Source organism: Pseudorasbora parva, chromosome 8 (assembly GCF_024679245.1).
Source record: "Pseudorasbora parva isolate DD20220531a chromosome 8, ASM2467924v1, whole genome shotgun sequence".
Classification (NCBI taxonomy): Eukaryota; Metazoa; Chordata; class Actinopteri; order Cypriniformes; family Gobionidae; genus Pseudorasbora; species Pseudorasbora parva.
The window spans coordinates 39,603,983-39,625,544 of NC_090179.1; the positions used below are offsets into that span (position 1 = coordinate 39,603,983).

General features: G+C 37.5%; 2 protein-coding genes across 2 annotated transcripts; one reads left to right on the forward strand and one right to left on the reverse strand.

The window, feature by feature from the left end:
- The first annotated feature begins 1,792 nt into the window (after nt 1-1,792).
- On the forward strand, nt 1,793-6,117 carry cox7a1 (cytochrome c oxidase subunit 7A1). Its single transcript, XM_067451232.1, has 4 exons — nt 1,793-1,913; nt 5,541-5,627; nt 5,777-5,861; nt 5,978-6,117. The coding sequence occupies exons 1-4, from the start codon at nt 1,899-1,901 to the stop codon at nt 6,034-6,036; spliced, it is 246 nt and encodes an 81-aa protein (XP_067307333.1). The 5' UTR covers nt 1,793-1,898; the 3' UTR covers nt 6,037-6,117.
- Nucleotides 6,118-9,214: 3,097 nt separating this feature from the next.
- On the reverse strand, nt 9,215-14,005 carry chp2 (calcineurin-like EF-hand protein 2). The gene is made up of 7 exons (XM_067451861.1): nt 13,859-14,005; nt 13,195-13,267; nt 13,011-13,091; nt 10,992-11,116; nt 10,681-10,742; nt 10,485-10,607; nt 9,215-10,373 (listed from the first exon to the last, which is right to left on the reverse strand). The coding sequence occupies exons 1-7, from the start codon at nt 13,923-13,925 to the stop codon at nt 10,320-10,322; spliced, it is 585 nt and encodes a 194-aa protein (XP_067307962.1). The 5' UTR covers nt 13,926-14,005; the 3' UTR covers nt 9,215-10,319.
- Between the last annotated feature and the right edge of the window lie 7,557 nt (nt 14,006-21,562).

Here is a 21,562-nt window from a genome sequence, read left to right on the forward strand (position 1 = left end):
AATACACATACAACAATAATTTCATATTGATTACCCATTAAGCCATTTCAAATGATGTCTTTAAATTCAACTTGAAATATACACATTCTGGCATAATACAAAATACTATATACAAACCCGATTTCCAAAAAAATTGGGCACTGTACTGTACAAATTGTACTTGACACTGTACAAATTGTGAATAAAAACAGAAAGCAATGACGTGGAAGTTTCAAATGTCAATTTTTATTCAGAACACAACATAGATGACATATCAAATGTTTAAACAAAAAAAAAGTATTATTTTAAGGGGAAAATAAATTGATTTAAAATTTAATGGCATCAACACATCTAAAAAAAAAAACTTAAAAAAAAGTTTGGCATCCCGTGTTCTTTTTATAACAGTCTGCAAATGTCTGGGGACTGAGGAGACAAGTTGATCAAGTTTAGGAATAGGAATGTTGTCCCATTCTTGTCTAATACAGGCTTCTGGTTGCTCAACTGTCTTAGGTCTTCTTTGTCGCATCTTCCTCTTTATAATCCACCAAATCATTTCAGTACCCGGATCCTTCTTCTACGCTGCCATGATGTTGTAACTGATGCAGTATGTGCTCTGGCATTGTCATGTTGGAAAATGCAAGGTCTTCCCTGAAAGAGACGACGTCTGGATGAGAGCATATGTTGTTCTAGAACTTGGATATACCTTTCAGCATTGATGGTGCCTTTCCAGATGTGTATGCTGCCCATGCCACACCGACTCAGGCAACTCCATACCATCAGAGATGCAGGCTTCTGAGCTGAGCGCTGATAACAACTTGGGTTGTCCTTGTCCTCTCTAGGCCGGATGACATGTCGTCCCAGTTTTCCAAAAAGAACTTCAAATTTTGATTCGTCTGACCACGGCACAGTTTTCCATTTTGACACAGTCCATTTTAAATAAGCCTTGGCCCAGAGAAAACGCCTGCGCTTCTGGATCATGTTTACATATGGCTTCTTTTTTACCTTTAGAGTTTTAGCCGGCAACGGTGAATGGCACGGTGGATTGTGTTCACCGACTGGCGACAATGTTTTCTGGAAGTATTCCTGAGCCCATGTTGTGATTTCCATTACAGTAGCGTTCCTGTATGTGATGCAGTGCCGTCTAAGGGCCCGAAGATCACGGGCATCCAGTATGGTTTTCCGGCCTTGACCCGTATGCACAGAGATTGTTCCAGATTCTCTGAATCTTTGGATGATATTAGGCACTGTATGTATGATGAAGATAACTTCAAACTCTTTGCAGTTTTTCGCTGAGAAACTCCTTTCTGATATTGCTCCACTATTTTTCGCTGCAGCATTGGGGGAATTGGTGATCCTCTGCCCATCTTGACTTCTGAGAGACACTGCCACTCTGCGGCTCTTTTTATTCCCAGTCATGTTGCCAGTTGACCTAATAAGGTGCAAATTGGTCTTCCAGATGTTCCTTTTATGTAAATTTAACTTTTCCGGCCTCTTTGCTACCTGTCCCAACTTTTTGGGAATGTGTAGCTCTCATGAAATCCAAAATGAGCCAATATTTGGCATGACATTTCAGAATATCTCACTTTCAACATTTGTTATGTTATCTATATTCTACTGTGAATAAAATAAGTTTATGAGATTTGTAAATAATTGCATGTCTTTTTTATTCACAATTTGTACAGTGTCCCAACTTTTTTGGAATAGGGTTTGTATTCAAACATGAAAAACTACTACTATTATTGCAGTTCAGTGCTGTGCTGTATATATTGAATCAGCTGATAGCTTGACTGTTCAGGGTTGTCTTTCCCCACCTGACCGTACTTGGCTTTAGTTCAAAAGCTCTGCAATGTGTGTGTGTGTCCTTGTAAGGGCCCCGACTAGACAAGAATCAACAAGCTTAACAGAGAGCAGCGTCGGACATGAGGCATTTACTGGTAAATACACTGCTGTTCTTCTTTATTCCTTCATGGTTAGCAACTCAACAGCTGTAGATGTGTGATCAGGAAGAAACTACTCCTAAAATACTTGTGAAACAGGAACTAAGCCACAGAACGATACTCTGACCATCGAACTGCAGACGCTGTTTGAGAAATTAGTTTTTAGGCTGTAGTCTCATTTTTGATGCAAAAACATTTCATAATTTGCTGTTGTAAAGATGTCATTTTTAGTGGCTGTTGAAAGACTGATAGCCATAAATGACCTCTAAAGAAAAAACTTGTTCAATGGTCACCTGAGACTGTAGCTCAATTTATGAATTAATATTTGTTTTTCCTTTTTTTTTCAAACTGTTTGATTGTGCACTGCAAAAAAAATATTTTTTTTATTTTGCCTTTTTTTTATACTAATCAAATTCTAGCACTCTACATGGCATTAAGTGATCAGAAGTGTGCTTGTAAACTCATCATCTTCGGTTTCTGCTTTAATCGTGTCCTCATATGAGACGGACACAACAGTCAGGAGGTCATGTCACCATTAGCCTCTCCACATTTAGCATGCGAACATGCAGACAAACACACACGCTGATGGACAGTGAAGTAAAAAGGGGTGGAACATTCTCAGCCTAACCAACCAGTGTGTATAACACTCTGATTGGTTTGTTCCAGGTGCTGGAGTGCAGCAATTGGCTAAAACCACAGCCCATGACTGCTCCACATGAGCCGAGTTGACCTTCAGAACCATAAAATGTTGTATTCCTTTCACATGTTTCGTTCTTAAAGGGATAGTTCACTCCCCAAAAATAAAATTCTGTCATCATTTACTCACCCTCGAGTTGTTCCAAACCTGTATGAGTTTCTTTCTTCTGCCGAACACAAAAGATGTTGGTAACCAAAGAGTTGATGGATCCTTCCATATTGGGGAAAAAAGTATTGGAAGTAAGTGGGTCCCATCAACTGTCTGGTTACCAACATTCTTCAAAATATCTTCTTTTGTGTTCAGCAGAAGAAAGAAACTTAGTCACACTTCATATTATTTGTCCTTAACTAGAAAAAAATATAAGTACAATGTACATATTGTATTCATATTATATTACGAAACACTTTTGCTGCTATTGAGGTGGGATACAGGTTGGTTGGGGTCAGGTTTGTTGGTATGGGTAAGTTTAAAAGGTCAACAGGGGTCAACGGTTTAATTATAGATGTAATTACACATTTTTTACACCTGTAATTAGATGCAGGTTTTTGTTTAATATAAGTATAATGTAGGAACATGTATGCACACAATAAGTGCACTATATCAAGTGATTAAAGTAATTTTTTGTTAGTACAACGCCAGTATAAAGTAGCACCAGAAAATCATACAGGTTTGGAACAAGTTGAGAGTGAGTAAATTATGACATCATTTTATTTTTTGGGTGAAATACATTAAATAATTAACATTAAAAAAATATCAAGTGCTTTTCACAAATGTGAAGCAGAGATAAACAAAATCCCTGTGCTGTGTCCGAGGAGATGGCGTGAGTTTAGTGTGCATTAAGGGCACTGTACTTTGGCATTTTTAAGACATGGGACAGTTTTGCAGTTACTTCCTGTTGCGTGCACACGCTCTCAAGTGACCAAGACCACAAGTGTGGGTATTTGGACAGGGCAAAAGTGTCCATCGTATGCACACTTCAGAATCTCAATGGAAGAAGAAAGTCATCTGGGTACTTTTTGCCTATTATGAGTTCTGTGAATACTTCTTTTGACACATACTATTTTATGCCTACTATATAGTAGGGAAGTACTGTATGTGATTTCAGATGCAGCCAATCACTTGTCTCTGCTTCTTCTTCACTTGTTTTTGGATCCACTGATCCTGTACTCTTACAGAAGATGTATAATAACATCCCCTATCGTAAAACAGTGAAAAATTGAGTGGTGGAATTTTTTTGTCATTTTTGGGGAAAGTAAAACTGTCTCCATGGAAAAAAATTGCATTACTTGAATGGACAATGTATTCTTTTTAAAAATACTATTATTACACTTTATTGCCAACATTTTTTGGGATGCTTGCCTTTACATGCACATGAACTTTAATGACATCCCATTCTTAATCCGTAGGGTTTAATATGGAGTTGTCTTGCTTTGTGCACTGGTGTGCAGTCATGTTGGAAAAGGAAGAGGCCATCCCTGAACTATTCCCACAAAGCTGGGAGCATGAAATTGTCCAAAATGTCTTGATTTGCTGAAGCATTAACAGATCCTTTCACTGGAGATAAGGGGCCAAACCTTAAACAGCCAACAGCCCATGCCATAATCCCCCCTCCACCAAACTGTACACTTGGCACAATGCACTCAGACAAGTACCGTTCTCCTGGCAACCGCCAAACCTAGACTCGTCCATTGGATTACCAGACAGAGAAGCATGATTGGTCACTCTAGAGAACACGTCTCCACTGCTTTTAGAGTCCAGTGGCGGCGTGCTTAGGACCACTGCATCCGATGCTTTGCATTGCACTTGGTGATGTAAGGCTTGGATGCAGCTGCTTGGCCATGGAAACCCATTCCATGAAGCTCTCTATACACTGTTCTTGAGCTAATCTGAAGGCCATGCGAAGTTTGGAGGTCTGTTGTTATTGACTGCAGAGAGTTGGCGACTTCTGCGCACTGTGCGCCTCAGCATGCGCTGACCCTGCTCTGTGATTTTACATGGCCTAACACTTCATGGCTGAGTTGCTGTTGTTCCCAATTGCTTCCACTTTGTTGTAATACCATTATCAGTTGACCGTGACATATTTAGTAGTGAGGAAATTTCACAAATGGACTTATTGCACAGGTGGCAACCTATCACGGTACCACGCTTGATCTCACTGAGCTCCTGAGAGCGACCCATTCTTTCACAAATGTTTGTAGAAGCGTCTGGATGTGCTTGATTTTATACACCTGTGGCCATGGAAGTGATTGCAACACCTGAATTCAATGATTTAGAGGGGTGTCAAAATACTTTTGACAATATAGTGTATATCTCATGTGAATTACTATTATTATTTGGTCCCACTTTATATTAGGTGATGTCTACTATTGTATTTATATTTTGAAAAAATGTGTAGGTACAATGTACTTATTGTGTTCATGTTGTATTGAGAAACACTTTGGCTGCTTTCGAGGTGGGATAAGGGTTGGTTAGGGACAGGTGTGGTGCGATGGGTAGCTAATTACAGAAATGATATACAGCAAGATTTGTTTTAATATAAGAACAATATAAAAACATATATGTACACAATAAATGCATTGAATGAAATTATTAATTAAAATGTTAGTACATAGTAGTTAAAGACACAATATATAAGTGGGACCATTAAAAATAATTCTAACTACATTATAGGGGTAAAGAACACACTCTTTCAGTTTTTCTACCTCAATTTCATGTTCATTTCAATGCACTACGTGTCTTAGTGAATTTTGTTTTTTACATCAGATTCTTTCACTGTACATTATCTGGGATTTTAAACAACTGTCCATCTCAGATTGACTGATGATTATTGAATATGCTTCAATTTCTCACATCTTTAAAGTGTAATGAGACCACACTGATGTACAAATGTTGGTTCTTTTGAGTGTTTTTCCCCTTCACTCTTTCAGAGTCTTCCACGTCTAGCCTCTCGGGCGTTTAGCACAACAGTCCGGCAAATGAAAAACAAGGTGCCGGATAGACAGAAGGTTTTCCTGGTAAGACAAATTTCAGACTGATATAGTGTCAAAAATACACTCCTATACATTAAATATGAATCCGTTCAGAAGGAGTGTGCAATGACTTACATTTGCACAGAGATGGAAATGAATCCAATAAAAACGATCTGCTGTATCTACATTTCCAGGAGGATAACGGTCTGCCGGTCCACATTAAAGGAGGCACTACTGACGTCCTTCTGTACCGGTTGACCATGACCATCACAGTAGCAGGTACAAAACCTCATGGTCAATCATGAAAACTCAGATACTTATTGTTGTTTATTTGGGTTCATGGAAAGCACATACCAGTATTAAGAAGTCTCCTTTTCCTCTGTGATTCTGTTTAGGCACTGGCTTTTCCTTGTACTGGCTGCTGTTGGCCTGTTTGCCCAAGAGTAAAGCATAATAACTTGAAACTGTATGATGCTGTACAAATCCATTACATTTTAAATACATTGAACAATAAAACACATATATGAAAGATCAATGTATTACATCCTTTAAACGGGTCTCTATCATTGAGCATAGTGTTTTATCACTCCAGAACAGTTCAAACGTTTGGGGTCTAAGATTTTATCATTTATTTTTGCAAGAAGTAATTAGGCGCCCTTTATGCTCACCAGTGCTGCATTTATTCGATCAAAAATACAGTAAAAACAGTAATATTGTGAAATATCATTACAAATAAAAACTAATTTCTGTTCAAAATTATTCCTGTAAATTTTCAGCATCTTCAGTGTCACGTGATCCTTTAGAAATCATTCTTATAGCTGATTTTCTCCCCAAGAAACATTATTATCATTTGGAAAACAGTTGTGCTGCTTAATATTTTGGTCCCACTTTATATTAGGTGCATAAAAGGATAGTTCACAAAAATGAAATTTATCCCATGATTTACTCCCTCTCAAGCCATCCAAGGTGTATCACTTTCTTCTTTCAGACGAACACTAAAATGTTATTACACGGCGCTGTGAAATACTTGATTCTGATTGGTCAATCGCGCATTCCAGCGGTATGTTATTTCCAGGTAACACCTGCTCATACGGGTACTACGAGTTATCTTGACCGGTCCTACTTCTATGCTTAACGCTGGCGCCATCTTGTGGCTTAAACAGCCGTGGGTTACGATGGAAGACTTCAAGGAAGGTTTGCTTTATAACGTTTTTAATATAGATACTTTTCTTACACAAACGCATCGATTCGAATCAGAAGGCTCTATTAACCCATCGGAGTCGTGTGGAGCACGTTATTTGACGGACAGCTGCATTTTTTATGGACTTCAAACACAACTACAACTACTGCTTGGATTAACGTTAGCCTGGACTTTTTAAATACAACTCCGATTGTATTTGTCTGAAAGAAGAATGTCATACACCTATGATAACTTGAGGGTGAGTAAATCATAGGCTTGGTTTCATTTTTGGGTTAACTAACCCTTTCAGCATTCATTTTCAACATTTAGCAAGGGCATATGGCTAATCTTCAGTAATAGATAAAGGCTTAAAGCAGGTTGGAACTGTTTTTCTTCGCGGAAGCTTTGCGTAAGAGCTAATAAAATATTTAATCTCAAGACAATATTTTGTGTCTAATAATTATTTATTTGAGACTAGTAGCCGTGTAATAAGCGGGATAATGTACACCCAGCTGGTTGTTAGCGCAGAATAAACCCCTTCAGAGTGATGCAAGACCACTGTCCGGGTTTATTCTGCGATAACAACCGGCTGGGTGTACATTATCCCTTACTTATACACTCTAAAAAAACTGTGCTATATAGTACTAAGTGTTTTTTGGGCTTGCAATCATAGGGGAACCACTTGGCGATTCAGGTGCTATATAGCACCGTTACCATATACAGAAGCTATTAAACCCCTCTATGGTTCTTCAGTGGTTTTTCAGTGGTTCTCTGGGGTGGTAAAGGTGCTATATATAGCACCGCTGCCGTACAAAGAACCTTTCAAGCTCCTTTAAAGTTTCTTACACGCCAAAAAGCTAATGGTGCCGTTTATCACCATTATTGAGGAAGAAATAAAATGCGATATGGCACCTCTAATGTGTTCTACATGGCACCATTTGACAAAGGTGCTTTAGAGCACCTTTAAAGATATTGTGGCGCTGACACTGATTATTCTCCCTTATGATTATGTTACTTGATTCACCTGCTGTTGGGGGGAGGTGTCTGGGAGGAAAATAGTATAAGGGGCGGGACGCGTGAGGAAGTTAGTTGAGTGGCGTTGAGTTAGGCTAGTCTTGATCTTGATCCCTCTGGCGTTTTGTTATGTTGGGAAAGTTAAGACACCTCCTTATACCCGTGTTTTAGGTTGTATACATTCAGGAAATAAAACTACAGCCCATTGGGTGTCTGAATACCGGATTCTATCCTCCTGTTTGCTTCTCTGGGAAAGTGCTCGGCGTCACAATATGTTGCTATTTGGCACCAAAAGTGGTTCCCCTATGATTACAAGCCAAGAACCACTTTTAACTGCCAAATAGCACCCGTTTTTTTTAGAGTGTAATATCTTGGCTCTGCCAAGCTTTATAATGGCAGTTAATGGAGCCTGGGATTTTGAAGCCCATAAAAGTGCATCCATCCAACATTAAAGTACTCCATATGACTAATAAAGGCCTTCTGAAGCAAAGCAATGGGTTTGTGTATGAAAAAATAACCATATTATAACTTTATAAACGGTAACTTCCGGTAACTGTTGATTGTGTCAAAAAAGAAAGTCATATACAGCTAGGATGGATTGAGGGTGAGTAAATAACAATTGAGGGATAATTTATTTAATAACTATCCCTTTAACTAATATGTACAAACATTTAAATGAATCATTTGATACAATGCACATATTATATAGGCCTATGTGCATATGTTTTTACATTGTACTTATATTTAATATAAGTCAGCATGTTATTACATCTGCAATACATGTCTGTAATTACATCTACTGTTGACCCTTCCCTTACCTGTTAATCCACCCTTAAACCTACCCATACCACCAAACCAGACCCTAACCAACTCTTATCCCACCTCAATATCAGCAAAAGTGTTTTGCAATACAATATGAATACAATAAGTGCAAACAATGCAAATACATAGTAAAGATACCCAATATAAAGTGTGGCCAGTATTTTTATGAAAATCAATTTTTTGTAACATTATAATTGCTTTTACTGGCAGTTTTGATCAACTGAATGCACCCTTGCTCAATAAAAGTATTAATTTATTTCAAAAACCAATATTTTGAACAGTAGTGTTTCACTTATATGAATCAACAACACGCACTTGGCGCCACCTACTGTCCACAGCAAAACATGGCTGAACTTTTAACTTGTAAATAAGCTTATTATTGTTCATATATATATATATATATATATATATATATATATATATATATATATATATATATATATATATATATATATATATATATATATATATATATATATATATATATATGCCAACTTAACACATTTCAAAATACATATTTTTTTATTAAAAAATGCTCACTAGGCTTGTGCCACTTTAAGAGCCCCCCCAATTTTCAAAAGTGTCTGTCCAAAAATATATCAAACGATACTTTGAATATTATACAAATTGCTTTAATATCACACTTAAATGTCAGTTACATTTAATACAAATATGAAAAAAAGCCCTTTTAACTGTTTTGGCACAGCATGCAAAGTGTGGTAAGATGAGGTAGCCTTGTAGCATTTAAAGAAATAAGACATATTTTAGAGATTACCAGAAGGAAAAAATCCAGTTTTTATCAGGATTTAGAATAAAGTGACAGAACGTTATATGCATAAAAGCATCATCATCTAACAATCTCTGAGATGAAAGTGTTTGCATCGAATAATCCTTCAAACCTGTGAAATCTTTCACTGGGATCAAAACACTTTTCACATATGGTGATGTATGAAAATGTAACACTGAGCATTATAAATGTGATTATGAACTCTGTCCCCTGCAGGGAAACTTTCTAGTTATAATTCTATAACAAAATCAACTAATCAAGTCAGTAATTATTTTTTTAAGATGAAGAATGCAAATACACACTACCATTCAAAAGTTTGTGGTCATTTTTTGAAATATTAATCCTATTTAAAATAACTATTTCTGTTTTAATATATTTTAAAATGTAATTTATTTGTCATGTCAAATCTTAATTTTCATTTCTCCAGTCTTCTGTGTCACATGACCCTTCAGAAATCATTCTAATACGATGATTTGCTGCTCAAAAATGTTTGTGTGAAAGATTCTTTCATGAATAGAAATTTCAAAAGAACAGAATTTACTGTATGTGAAAGAGAAATATTTAGTAACATTAAAAATTAAATGTACTGTCACTTCTGGTCAATTTAAGGCATCATTGCTAAATAAACGTATTAATTTCTTTCAAAATCCAAACTTTTGAACAGTAGTGTGTCACTCACATGAATCGACAATACGCAGGCGCCACCTACCGTCCACAGCGAAACATGGCTGAAGTTCTTAACTGTTTCAAACTTTTGCATGACTGTGTAAATCTCTAGTCAGTTTGTGTGCAGACATTACCAGTGCATTAAAATCCTGTTAGACAGACAAAGGCTGATTCCATCATACTGTCCTGTGCGTTTGCGATATTCCTTCCATTTTCTGAGGCATGGAGACAGAGGCGTACATGGTTGCCTTTCCCATGATGCTCTGGTCTAGCGCAAGAAGCGAATGCTCATCTTGTGATCAATGTTGACCTTCTCCAGAGACTGATACAAAGCAATAAACAGGTTGAAACACAAGTATTAGCAATCGTATTCCACTGACATCACAACAGGTGCTTTTGTCAAACGCTGTGAATGCAGATTTTCGGCCGATACCTTTCGAAACTCCTCAAAAGATATTGCGTCATCGCGGTCTAGATCTGCTTCCTGTATAGTGCGGTCTGCTATGCTCTCCAGCTGCTCCTCTGTCACCTGCATCCCCAGCATGTCTCGGAGAACCTGTCAGTTATGTTCAGTTTGTGAGAAGACAGCAGAACAAACATCTCACAAAACGAATGAAGGAACTACTGACCTTTAAAAGCTCATCTCTGGAAATCTTGCCATCCTTGTCCTGGTCATACAACTGAAACGCAACTGCAGGAATGGAGAACCAGACGAGATAGAAAGGAATGAGAAGATCTTTTTTCATGTCCATTTGTTTATTTACAACAGTGTAATAAGCAGGATATTGCAATGTCATTATTAAAAAATAAACCCTTTCACAACGGTACAGCTCCATTATTGACTGTTGACTGAATGCACATTATCTCTAAAGTAACATCATCCGTTCCATTACTGAGAGGATGTGGTAAATTTACCAGGTAAATGCGAAAGCAAACATACACTTGAGTTTGTTGCTCCTGCTATTAATGGGTTCAGGAGAATTCGGGTCTTTGGGTCGGTCCTTGTCAACGGGCCGGAAATGCGCCAGGATCTTCACGAAAGCGTTAAAGTCCACGGTTTCCTTTCTGAGAGTGACATCGTTATTTATATAAACAAGATACAATCATAGTTTATAATTTTGGTAAATAAAAAGAGATTTTTGAGAAATCGTAGTTGGTTTCGTTTTTATGAGTAGTTTAAAGAAGTCATGAACTGAGAAATCGAATGGTGCTTTTTGACATATAAGAGGTCATCATACTAAAAGAATATCCTGTAAATTACAGAACTGAAAACGTCCTTGTTTGTCCAAAAACAGCTTTTATTGTTGCTAAGCCCAGAGAAAAACTTTGCAACTTTGTCCCCGCCCACTGGGGTGTTAGTGAGATGACAAGGACAGAAGAGCAATACAGGATGGACCAAAAATAACCTTACCTTCCACAGGATCCGATTACTAGGAATATAGTTATTTATTTTCAACAATGTGAATGTCTCAGTTGATCATTATTTATTTGTGTATTATGTATGTTAATCCACTGAGGATTATTTGGTAAATCATAATATTTGCTCAGGCTTTGCAAACAGGCTTTTACGAAATGGACTCGACAGTAATTCCACAACATGTAAGTAACTGTGTTAATTCTAAAGCCTGATCTGTGATCAATGATTTCTGATATGTAATGATTCATGTACAGTCAGAGGCTCTTTGTTCACGTGTCAGTAAATCAAACCAGTGACTAAACGCTCGGAGTCACTAAACGGAGTCAAATCACCTTTGTTTGGCCTTCCCACGGACGCTGCACGAGATCAATGGCTACAGTTTATGGTTAACTCGGTTCCGGAAAATTATAATCACAATTTAAAACTATGTGCAGCACATTTTGCTGAGGACTGCTTCCTCAATCTCAATCAGTTTAATGCCGGATTCGCAGAAAGATTATTCTTAAAAGACGACGCAGTTCCCTCTTTGTCTGGAGAAGGCGTTGTTTATATGGACCACAACCGGTAAGTGTATTTTATTATTTAAGTTGGTCCATTTAACAGTTTATGTAACTCATGACACAAAGTGCAACGCTGTTTAGCTTTGTTAACTAACGTTAGATGGTAATTGAAACTAATCCGAAAAACTTAGCATATAAAAGTGTAGTAATTCATTCAGACACGATTGATTGTTGGTGTTTGTAATGATTAGTTTAAACTACTGAATAGACAGCTTACCATTCTGAAACATCCAGCAAAAGTCTTTCCTGAGCAGGTTGTAATCGATCCTCTTCGATATTCTCCGGGTCTGATTCCGACTCAAATTGATAAGGCAATATAGACATTTTTGCAATAACATTGACCGCGCGTATCGTATCTACCCGTTATGATAAGAGGCGGGACCTTTCCGGGCAACGTGCTAAGCTGCTGTCCAATCACAGCGCGGGAAGCGTTGGCCTAATCAGAACTCGTTACGTATTTCTGAAGGAGGGACTTCATAGAACAAGGAAATCATCAGGCCGTTTTTAGGACAGAGGAAACACCAGTATACAGATAAGTAAATTGTGTAAAAAATACTGTGTTTTTTTACACGCGAAACATGAACTCATGTTATATTGCACACTGTAAACATAATCAAAGCTTCGAAAAATCATGAAGAATGGGACCTTTAAATTATATACAGAAAGCGATCAGAACGTTCCCTTTGCAATCACTGGAGCTGTCAATCAAAGAGCACAAGTTTATCAGTGACTGCGTTCTGGACTCACCACAGGAAATATAACACAATGCAGTTCATGACCCCTTTAAGGGTGTTAATATCCAAAATAAATTATATCTACATTAATATAAGGTCAGCATGAAAAAAATACTTAAATATATAGCTCAAGCATTGTGTTACAGAGTGTTTTAGAATCCAACATTCAGGACTTCAAGAGAAATGTGAACATCAATATTTTCAATACTCTAAAATATCAATTTGTAGCTCATGCCAAGATTTGTTACCCTGGGGAGAAGAAGGCACTTATTATTCTGTCTCCTATGGGGTTCACTGCCAGCTCCTTAATGGCTCCAAAATCCTGGGGACTGTGAGAACGATACAGGAGGAACAAGCAAATGTTTTTGAAATTACAAGTGAAATCTTAACTGAGGTTGTCATGGATAACATCAGTCTAAACATCAGTCTCACCAGAGATAACCTCGTCCTTCTTTATCCAGAGCATTGAAGCGATCATACAGCCGAATAATGTGAGCAGGCGAAACTGGAAAAGAGAAATCACATATTATTTAGCAAGTTGAGATATGGTTTAGAATTGGGTTTCACTGAAGCCCTGCAAGCATCATGACTCAACAAATAACAAAAGTGTGCATCAATTCCAATGGACCATACACAAATTGAGCTGACCATTTAATCAATTCTGTTCTATAACAAACCTCACTGATTCATATTTATTAGTGCATTTTAATTTCTAAATTGCTCATACTATTTGTTCAATGCACAGAGAGTATATTGCGTATCATTGGTTTGCAACTGTGGAGTAAAGTCATGAACTAAACAGCTGTCACTGTCAATCTGTTTCGGCTCATACACCCGAATTTACACACACACACACACACACACACACACACACACACACACACACACACACACACACACACTTTGAGCTACTTTTATTTTAGCGACCATATGAGCATGAATATTAACGTTACAAGCAAAAATGACAACAAATGTGCAGATACAATTGTTATTTTGTTTGTTTACTCGTTCAAGCCATAGACTGTAAAACGAAATATTATGGTTCAAGCGCGACAACAACAAAACGCTAGTAATAAAACTCAATTTTGTCACTCACAGCCCGTTTCTTGCATCAACTCCTCGACGTTTGGGATGTTTAATAGGGTGGAGCTCGCCGAACCCATTTTATATTATTTATCGACAGCTTTTAAACATTTATCACATATCCAGATAGCTGAGAGCAAAAACTGATAAAAACTAAGAAGTCACGACATTAAAAATCTGATTTTAAAAGTTGCTAAATGTTAACGGGATGTTTGCATACGCCGCTGTTTGTTGTGCTTGCTCAGAATAATTCACACTCTGTCTGTGCACAGATTACAACGCCCGCTACACTAACGAAAACTGATTCTTTTGAGTCGAATCTTTTAACTGAATCTCGAACTTCCACTGAAAAGATTTCAGGGTGCGTCTCAATTATCTCCCTAGTTCAGTTTTCAGGGCACTGATCAGGGAGTCAGCCCATTGACTTATGTCCTGATCAGTGCCCTAACTAGTGGACTAGTGAGCTGATTGAGACGCACCCCTAGACAACTGGTAGGGTAACATGGGAAATATACCCCCCGTATGAACACCATGGACTTTTTTTTTACCCCAATAGGGGGCCATCTTACCCCTTTTTAATATAGTTTACATTTTGTGCTATAACTAAATTAGCTAATGTTAGTTATTAACACATTGGCCGATTTTATCATCATCACGATTCATAAGAAAGGCATATTTCCCTACCAGTTGTAAAACACTGGTCTAGGTAATCTTTTCAGTGGAAGTTAAATGTATTAGTTGTTACATAAACATAAAGTTGTGCATTGTATGTGCAGAGATTTTATGTATTTTGTAAAACGTTTTCAAAAGAGGCACTACGAGCATTGCTTAAGCGTCCCATTGATAATACTCTTCAAACAATTGCGCTTTTCACGTCCACTTCTTGTAGGCTACATTTTGGACAAACTCCAGAAATATGTCATGTAAACGTATAAGTAAACAAGTTGTCAAGTGCATATGTGTGGGTCATAGTCATACAAAATATTGTCTTATCTGGTGTGGGTATGTGGACATATCACGGTCCCTACGTCAATGAGTGCGTAATGTGCGTGATTGCGTAATCACGTCACGTAGAAAATGAATCATTGACCCAGATTTTTGAACTGATTCTGCGAAATTGTTCAAAAGAATCGATTAGTTTAAACGAGTTTGATTTCATATCACTAGGCTATATGGCGCTCGCGATGAGCATCTGTTCATGATATTTAATTTATAATAGTATGTTTGTTTTTATTTATCTGTAGGCCCAGATCAGATTATTGTTTCATCACCGGACGATCACACGTAGGCTAGTTGTAAACTTTTACAATGTCTTCTTTTTTAAACTGCGAGAAAGAAGATGAACAACAGTTCGGTCTCTGCACAAATTAATGAACAATTTGAGGACAAAATGCCATGGCATTTTTATATAGGCTAGGCTAACTAACTGACATTACACTGGATGGCGCCAGAGTCTTCTGTCTTTAGCCTGCCCTGTTTATGTTAGTTGCCAAACCACAAGACTGTCCAGGGAAAGTATAACTGCTTTAAATGCAAATTACTGGAGAAACTCAACAGGCTACAGATGCAGTTCAGCACAAAATCATCATCCGATCACGAGAATGTAGGCTACACTGAATGAAAAAAACTTGCTGGTAGATAAATTAATATGAATTTTAATTAGCTTAAAATCCAAATATCCGAAATGGTGTCAGGCAAGGAAAACTTAAATATCATTTAACATACATTATGATAAAAATATTGCGACAGAAAGGATCAGATTACTGTGTAGGCTACTGTAAAATCTCATATCCACGAGTCCACATTGAAAGGAGGTGTGGACAAGAAACTCTGCCACCTTCCATAACATTCATCCCAAACTGTAGAACCAAAGATGTTTTATTTTATTTTAATTGTTTTATTTTCTCTTTTTCTCGTTTCTTGTGATCTAAAAGCAGGAGGGAGGGAGGGAGAGAGAGAGAGAGAGAGAGAGAGAGAGAGAGAGAGAGAGAGAGAGAGAGAGAGAGAGAGAGAGAGAGAGAGAGAGAGAGAGAGAGAGAGCATTTAAAGGCACAAACACAATTTCTTCCAGTAATGCACAAAACTGACCTCAAACACAAATACTTACATAAATGCTATGCAGGAGAAGCTTTGCCCTGAGGAAAGTTCTGCATTTATAGGCCTTTATTAAAGCTGCTGTCCGTAACTTTTTTGTGTTCAAGATTTACAACAATTATATAATGAGAATGTACAACATGAATCCATTTTCCAAACCGTGTTTTTGTCTGCACCCTGAATCATCATGGTACACTTATAATAAGTATTTATATTGGGACTATTTCAGGCCAGACTGGTAGGTACCGCTGCGGAGGAGCTCAGTCCCTGCGTGATCCGCCATAGACATAAACAGAGAGAAGTAGCTCCGGCTGCAGTGTTCTTCCGCAAGATGCATGCAGTTTTCTGTTTATTAACCACTAGAGCGCAAAAAGTTACGGACTACAGCTTTAACCCTCATGTGGCGTTCAAAACCCTATTACACCTGAGCTGTTCCCGGTCAAACTAGACAATATTTACAATATGTGTGTGTGTGTGTGTGTGTGTGTGTGTGTGGTAATGTCAGATGGATAAATGTATATTAGATGCAGGTTAAGGTAGGATCAAATCTCTCTCTGTGGAAAAGAATGTGTGTAATACTCAAAGTTTGTGTGTTTTAACGTGTATGTGTGTGTGTGTGTGTGGGTAGCGTGTGTATAAATGTATCGATACATGCACAGGTCCAAGGGCTCGATGTTTGCAAGCACATATGCTCATATGTGTACATGAAAATAATGAACATGCTCCTGAAAACTAAATTGTTGTGTTATTTTCAGTCTCTCCCGTTCACTTTTAATGGTCGGCTATTGTGACCAATTGTGACCTACTCTCAGATAAATGAGGCCCACGATTAATCAGATTCAAACAGAAATATAAAACCAGTCCTAATTGAAAGAGAACAAGTTGACAAAAAGATTGAATCCAAGATTGGGTGAAAATATGGTATAATGAGTGATTTATAAGCAATTTTTTATAGGCCGGTCATTTTTGACCGGGAACACCAACAAGGTAACAAAACTCCCACAAAAAAGTAAGAAAATTTCCAATATTTTTTTGAGATTTAGTTATACCCTTTGGGAACAAAGTCACTAAGTTTCAGTCCAAAGCGATAACATTAACTAGTATTTTCGGGGAAAAGAAAATCTTCTCCGGGTCAAATTGACCTTGTACCCCATGGCATGCTTTCACTTTAAAATGAATTCAGGGAGTTGTGACATGTGTTGTTGGTTTAAGCAAAACAAGGCTAGTTGTGAGGTCTTGAAGGAACACATTTAAAGTTGCTAACTTGCTATGCTCTGCGATTCTCAGTTTCATGTGTGATATTTGTTCTGCAGCTGCTCATTTGATTACATTAATACTTATTATTGCATTCCCTCTCGTAAAATGCAGTTTAACATTTGTGAAGTTTGCAGTTGTATGTATTGATTTATTCCCCAGTGGATTTAAGAATGCATTCCCATTGGGAGCCATTATCATCAACAGTGATGATTATACGCCTAATTTAATTCCCTTGTACGCACACTAGTAACTTTCTCCTGGAATGTTTTGCAGAGTAAAAAGAGACTTTAATTCTAAACAATGACGTTTCATGTTGCATTATAGTAGCATCAAGAACATATTGCTAAAGTAAAAGTACTGGGAAATCTTATGTTAAAAATTTGTTGCTAGTGCACTTGCTAAAGATAGTCAGCATGTCTGTAAAATGTCAACTGACCAGTTTGTGTTTGGGATATTACGCTGCATGGGGATGTGGGGACTTTCATGATGTTTTTGCATATTTTCATGATGAGGACACGTGCACAAGTCGTATATACCATTTGCAGGTCATATTTTGCATTAATTACAAAACTGATTTTAAAATGGTTAAAGGTAGCCTGAAGTGGTCATACTCAATTCTGAAACTGCTCTGGGCTGTAATTATGGGACGTGTTTCAACCGAACCAGGAAAGACATCAATTGGACAGACCAACAACCAATCAGAGCAACGAAGCGACTCATTGTCAAATGTCAACAGAGCTCAACTGCACTGTGTTGCCAAGTCCGCGTTTTTCCCCCGCGGGTTGTTTTCTATGTCCGCGGGTTGAAGCGACTATTATGTGATATATAGACCCATGAGTGCGAATTTTAGCAGCAACCGTGCCAAAATAACACACATTTTACCCCCCAAACGCCAATTTTTCCCCCAGAGAACCCCCTGAGAAGCTATTGTTTAGGGCTGGTAGTTGGTGGGTTTTGTTGTAAAAACTTGGCAACCCTGTCTGCACACGCGCTGAAATCAGGCTGGAATACACGATCTTTGCTGGTGTTGTAAAAAAATAAAATAATGTAATGATACACAGAGTACTTACCCAACATGATCATCATTTCTGAGAGAAATTGTGAAGGTGAATGCAGATACAAACAAGCTCTCCGTTTAGGATTCGAGCAAATATATCCCAAGCCCCTTTGATGACGTGCATGATTACGTTACTGTTGATCATCTGTCCGTCATCGTCTAAAGCCCGCCCTGATGATTTCATTGGTCAGAACAGTTTCTGTTCGGGCATAATTACTCCTCAATGGAGCGAGGCCAGACCGAACTGCCCGTCCAAAAAATTTTGTGGGCGGGGCTAAGTTCAGCTGGCATCCAGGCTAGGTTAAATGTGCACTATGCAACTTTTCCATCCGCTAGAGAGCGCCTATTCAAAACAAAGGTGTAGTTTGATGACTCCAAGTTTGAGTGCAGAATTTTGGGACATGTGGTCTTCACCTCAGAGCTGATGGGAAAGAATCGGGATAGGACTCATGTTCATGCATGCGGTTATTAACGTTACTGTAGTCTAAAGCAGAGCAAGACCGAGTGTTGTGGAGTTGAGCACGGCTGCTGGAGCGATTGTTAATGAGATTAACAACACACGCCTCGCGAGCAGCGGGACTTTTATTATGATGGGAAACAATTGGGTATTTCTGCTTTTCTGGTAACGAGTTGGGCAGCTCTGTTTATCATATTAGATACATTTAAGTGTATTTAAAATGATGTTGTAAACGTTACTCTTTGCGTTCACTCCGCGGCTGCTTTGACACTTGTTCACACTGCTAAGAGTAAATCGCTTCTGCCAAATAAAACCATAAACCGAGGGTAACGCAGATATGACGCAATTGACAGGCGACTGCCTCAGACGTCCCGGCTCATTGGTTAAAATAGCAATTTCTCACAATTTACAAATAGTTGGAAACATTTGGGATATTGTAAGAACTCAACTGAACAAAATATATAACACTGGCCTATAGTGGTTTTTGGATATTTTACTGCAAAAATACTACATAGTGCACCTTTAATATTTGATTTATAATCTGTCCACTACAGTGGATAGATATTTGGAATCTGTTTTAAACACTTTAAGTTTTAGTACCATATCCCAACCACAAAGTGGTGAACCCACAAAGGGTTGTCTATGATTCCATTTAATTATTGTTTTTGTATCTCTTTGATGTTTAGAGATAATGCATCATGCATCCAAAATGGCGGAGGAAAGATGAGATAGTACCTCAGGAATAAGTGTGAGAACCTTTTATACTTTAGAAAACCATACTGGAACAAAGTATATTTTTCAACTAATAAAGATGTTCGAAATAACTTGATCTAGATTTTTATAATATTTTTCTTGTACATTTTTATTCTGTGACCAAAAATGCATCTGTCTACTCCAGTGTATTTTGCCTATATTCTGCCTTATTATTATGATAAAATTATAAATTATGATATAATTTACACTTGAATAGTTTTATTAAGTCTTCAGTGTGTAATTTATTGCAATGCTACAGTCTATATTTATTTATTAAGTCATAAAAGTGTAGACATACTTATTTGATATATTTAATAATTATTTTATTTATAGTTTTAATTGGTTGAAGAAAGTAAATCAAATGATACTAAGTATGTTTTAATAGTTTGAAATGAAAGTTCGACATTTTTAAATGAATAATATGATTTCCGTTCAGTTTACATCAGTAACCCAGACATTCCCTTTCAGTCAGTCCCGTTCAGCATCATGTCAGACGACGTAACGCCTCCATTCCCTTCTTCATTAGTAACCTAGACATTTCGAGACCTAGGAATCCTAGTATATGTTTTTCAAATGTCCTCTTTATTGATGTTGTTTTTTAATGTTCTTATGTGTATTCATACCATTTGCTCAGATAACTCCCTCAAAATAAAATATATTCAATACTCACTTTATATTAGGTGGCCAATATGTACTAAAATTTAATCATTTGTTACAATGCACTTATTGTGTACATACTTGTACATGCAGGCTACCTTTCTGTAGTTACTTTCTACACTGTAAAAAAAAAAATCAGGTCTCCAATTGAAAATTTTCAAGTGACTGATCACATCTACATTTTTCAGTTGGGTGAATTCAATTTCTGTGAAATTCAATTGCATCAATTCACAGAATTTCAAATCGGCCAGCTGAAAAATTCATAAATTCACAGAATTTAAATTCAGCCAAATTAAAAATTTAGATGTGATCAGTCACCAGAAAATTTTCAATTGGATATTTTTTTTTCTTCTTTTTTACAATGTAACTACACATTTGACTCCTCCCTTACACCTAACCCTACCCTAAACTTATCAGCAAACGTGTTTTGCAATACGAGCAAAACACAATAAGAACATTGTACATTGACCAAAGTGATTGGCATGGATTTTCACTCGTTTAAAAGTAAAAACAAACGAATAATACATGGAAGGGTTAAATGGTTGGCCGATTGCCAAGTGGAATGTTTGTGAATGCTCAGGGAAACATCTGTGATGCCACAGACCTTGTGATGCAGGTAAAGCACCTTGAGACATGGAAGATATCCAAACAAGTGTGATTACTCACTAAATTAAGCAATTCATGTTTATAAGCAGCAGATTGTCATGTGCGGTGCAACGATAATAGCTTTCCAAGTCAATGTAATTGTTTTCGCATAATAGAGCATTATTATTATTACTATTATTATTATTATTATTATTAGAAGAAGAAAAGACATCTCTCCTTCAGGGTTCATTGGTGTAGAGCACTTTGGAAACCCAATTTCCTCACAGTTGTGGTTTATTCTCAAAGCACAAACAATTGGGGAGAAGAAGAGTCCAGCTCTGGAAACTCCGACATGAACCCCTCATCTGACCACACTTACTCGGTGTACATTTCCGCCGGTCGTCTTTAGATTTGCAATCTCACTCACTCCACATGAGGCTTTATTCTTTAAAATAAAGGTTCCAATGGGAGATTATTTTTTTCCTAGTGCGAAGAAAATTTTAATGATCTAAATTAAAAAAGAAATTCCACTAAAATGAACCTTGTTGGTTTCGTGGATATTAAAGGGGTGGTTAACTTTAGTTAGTGTGTAATGTTGCCGCTTGAGCATAAACAGTATCTGTAAAGTGACAGCACTGAAAGTTCAATGCAAACGGAGATATTGTCTTTTAAAGTTACGGCAGTTTATTGCCTACAAAAACGGCCGGTTTGGACTACAACGAGCTTCTTCCCGGGTTGGTGACATCATAAACCCTCGCTAGTCTCCGCAGATGTGACTTCGGCCCGTAATGGGAAGGGACGTGGCGTTTCCGAACAACCTGTGCTTGGCACTTCAGCCAATAAAAATACAGGAAACT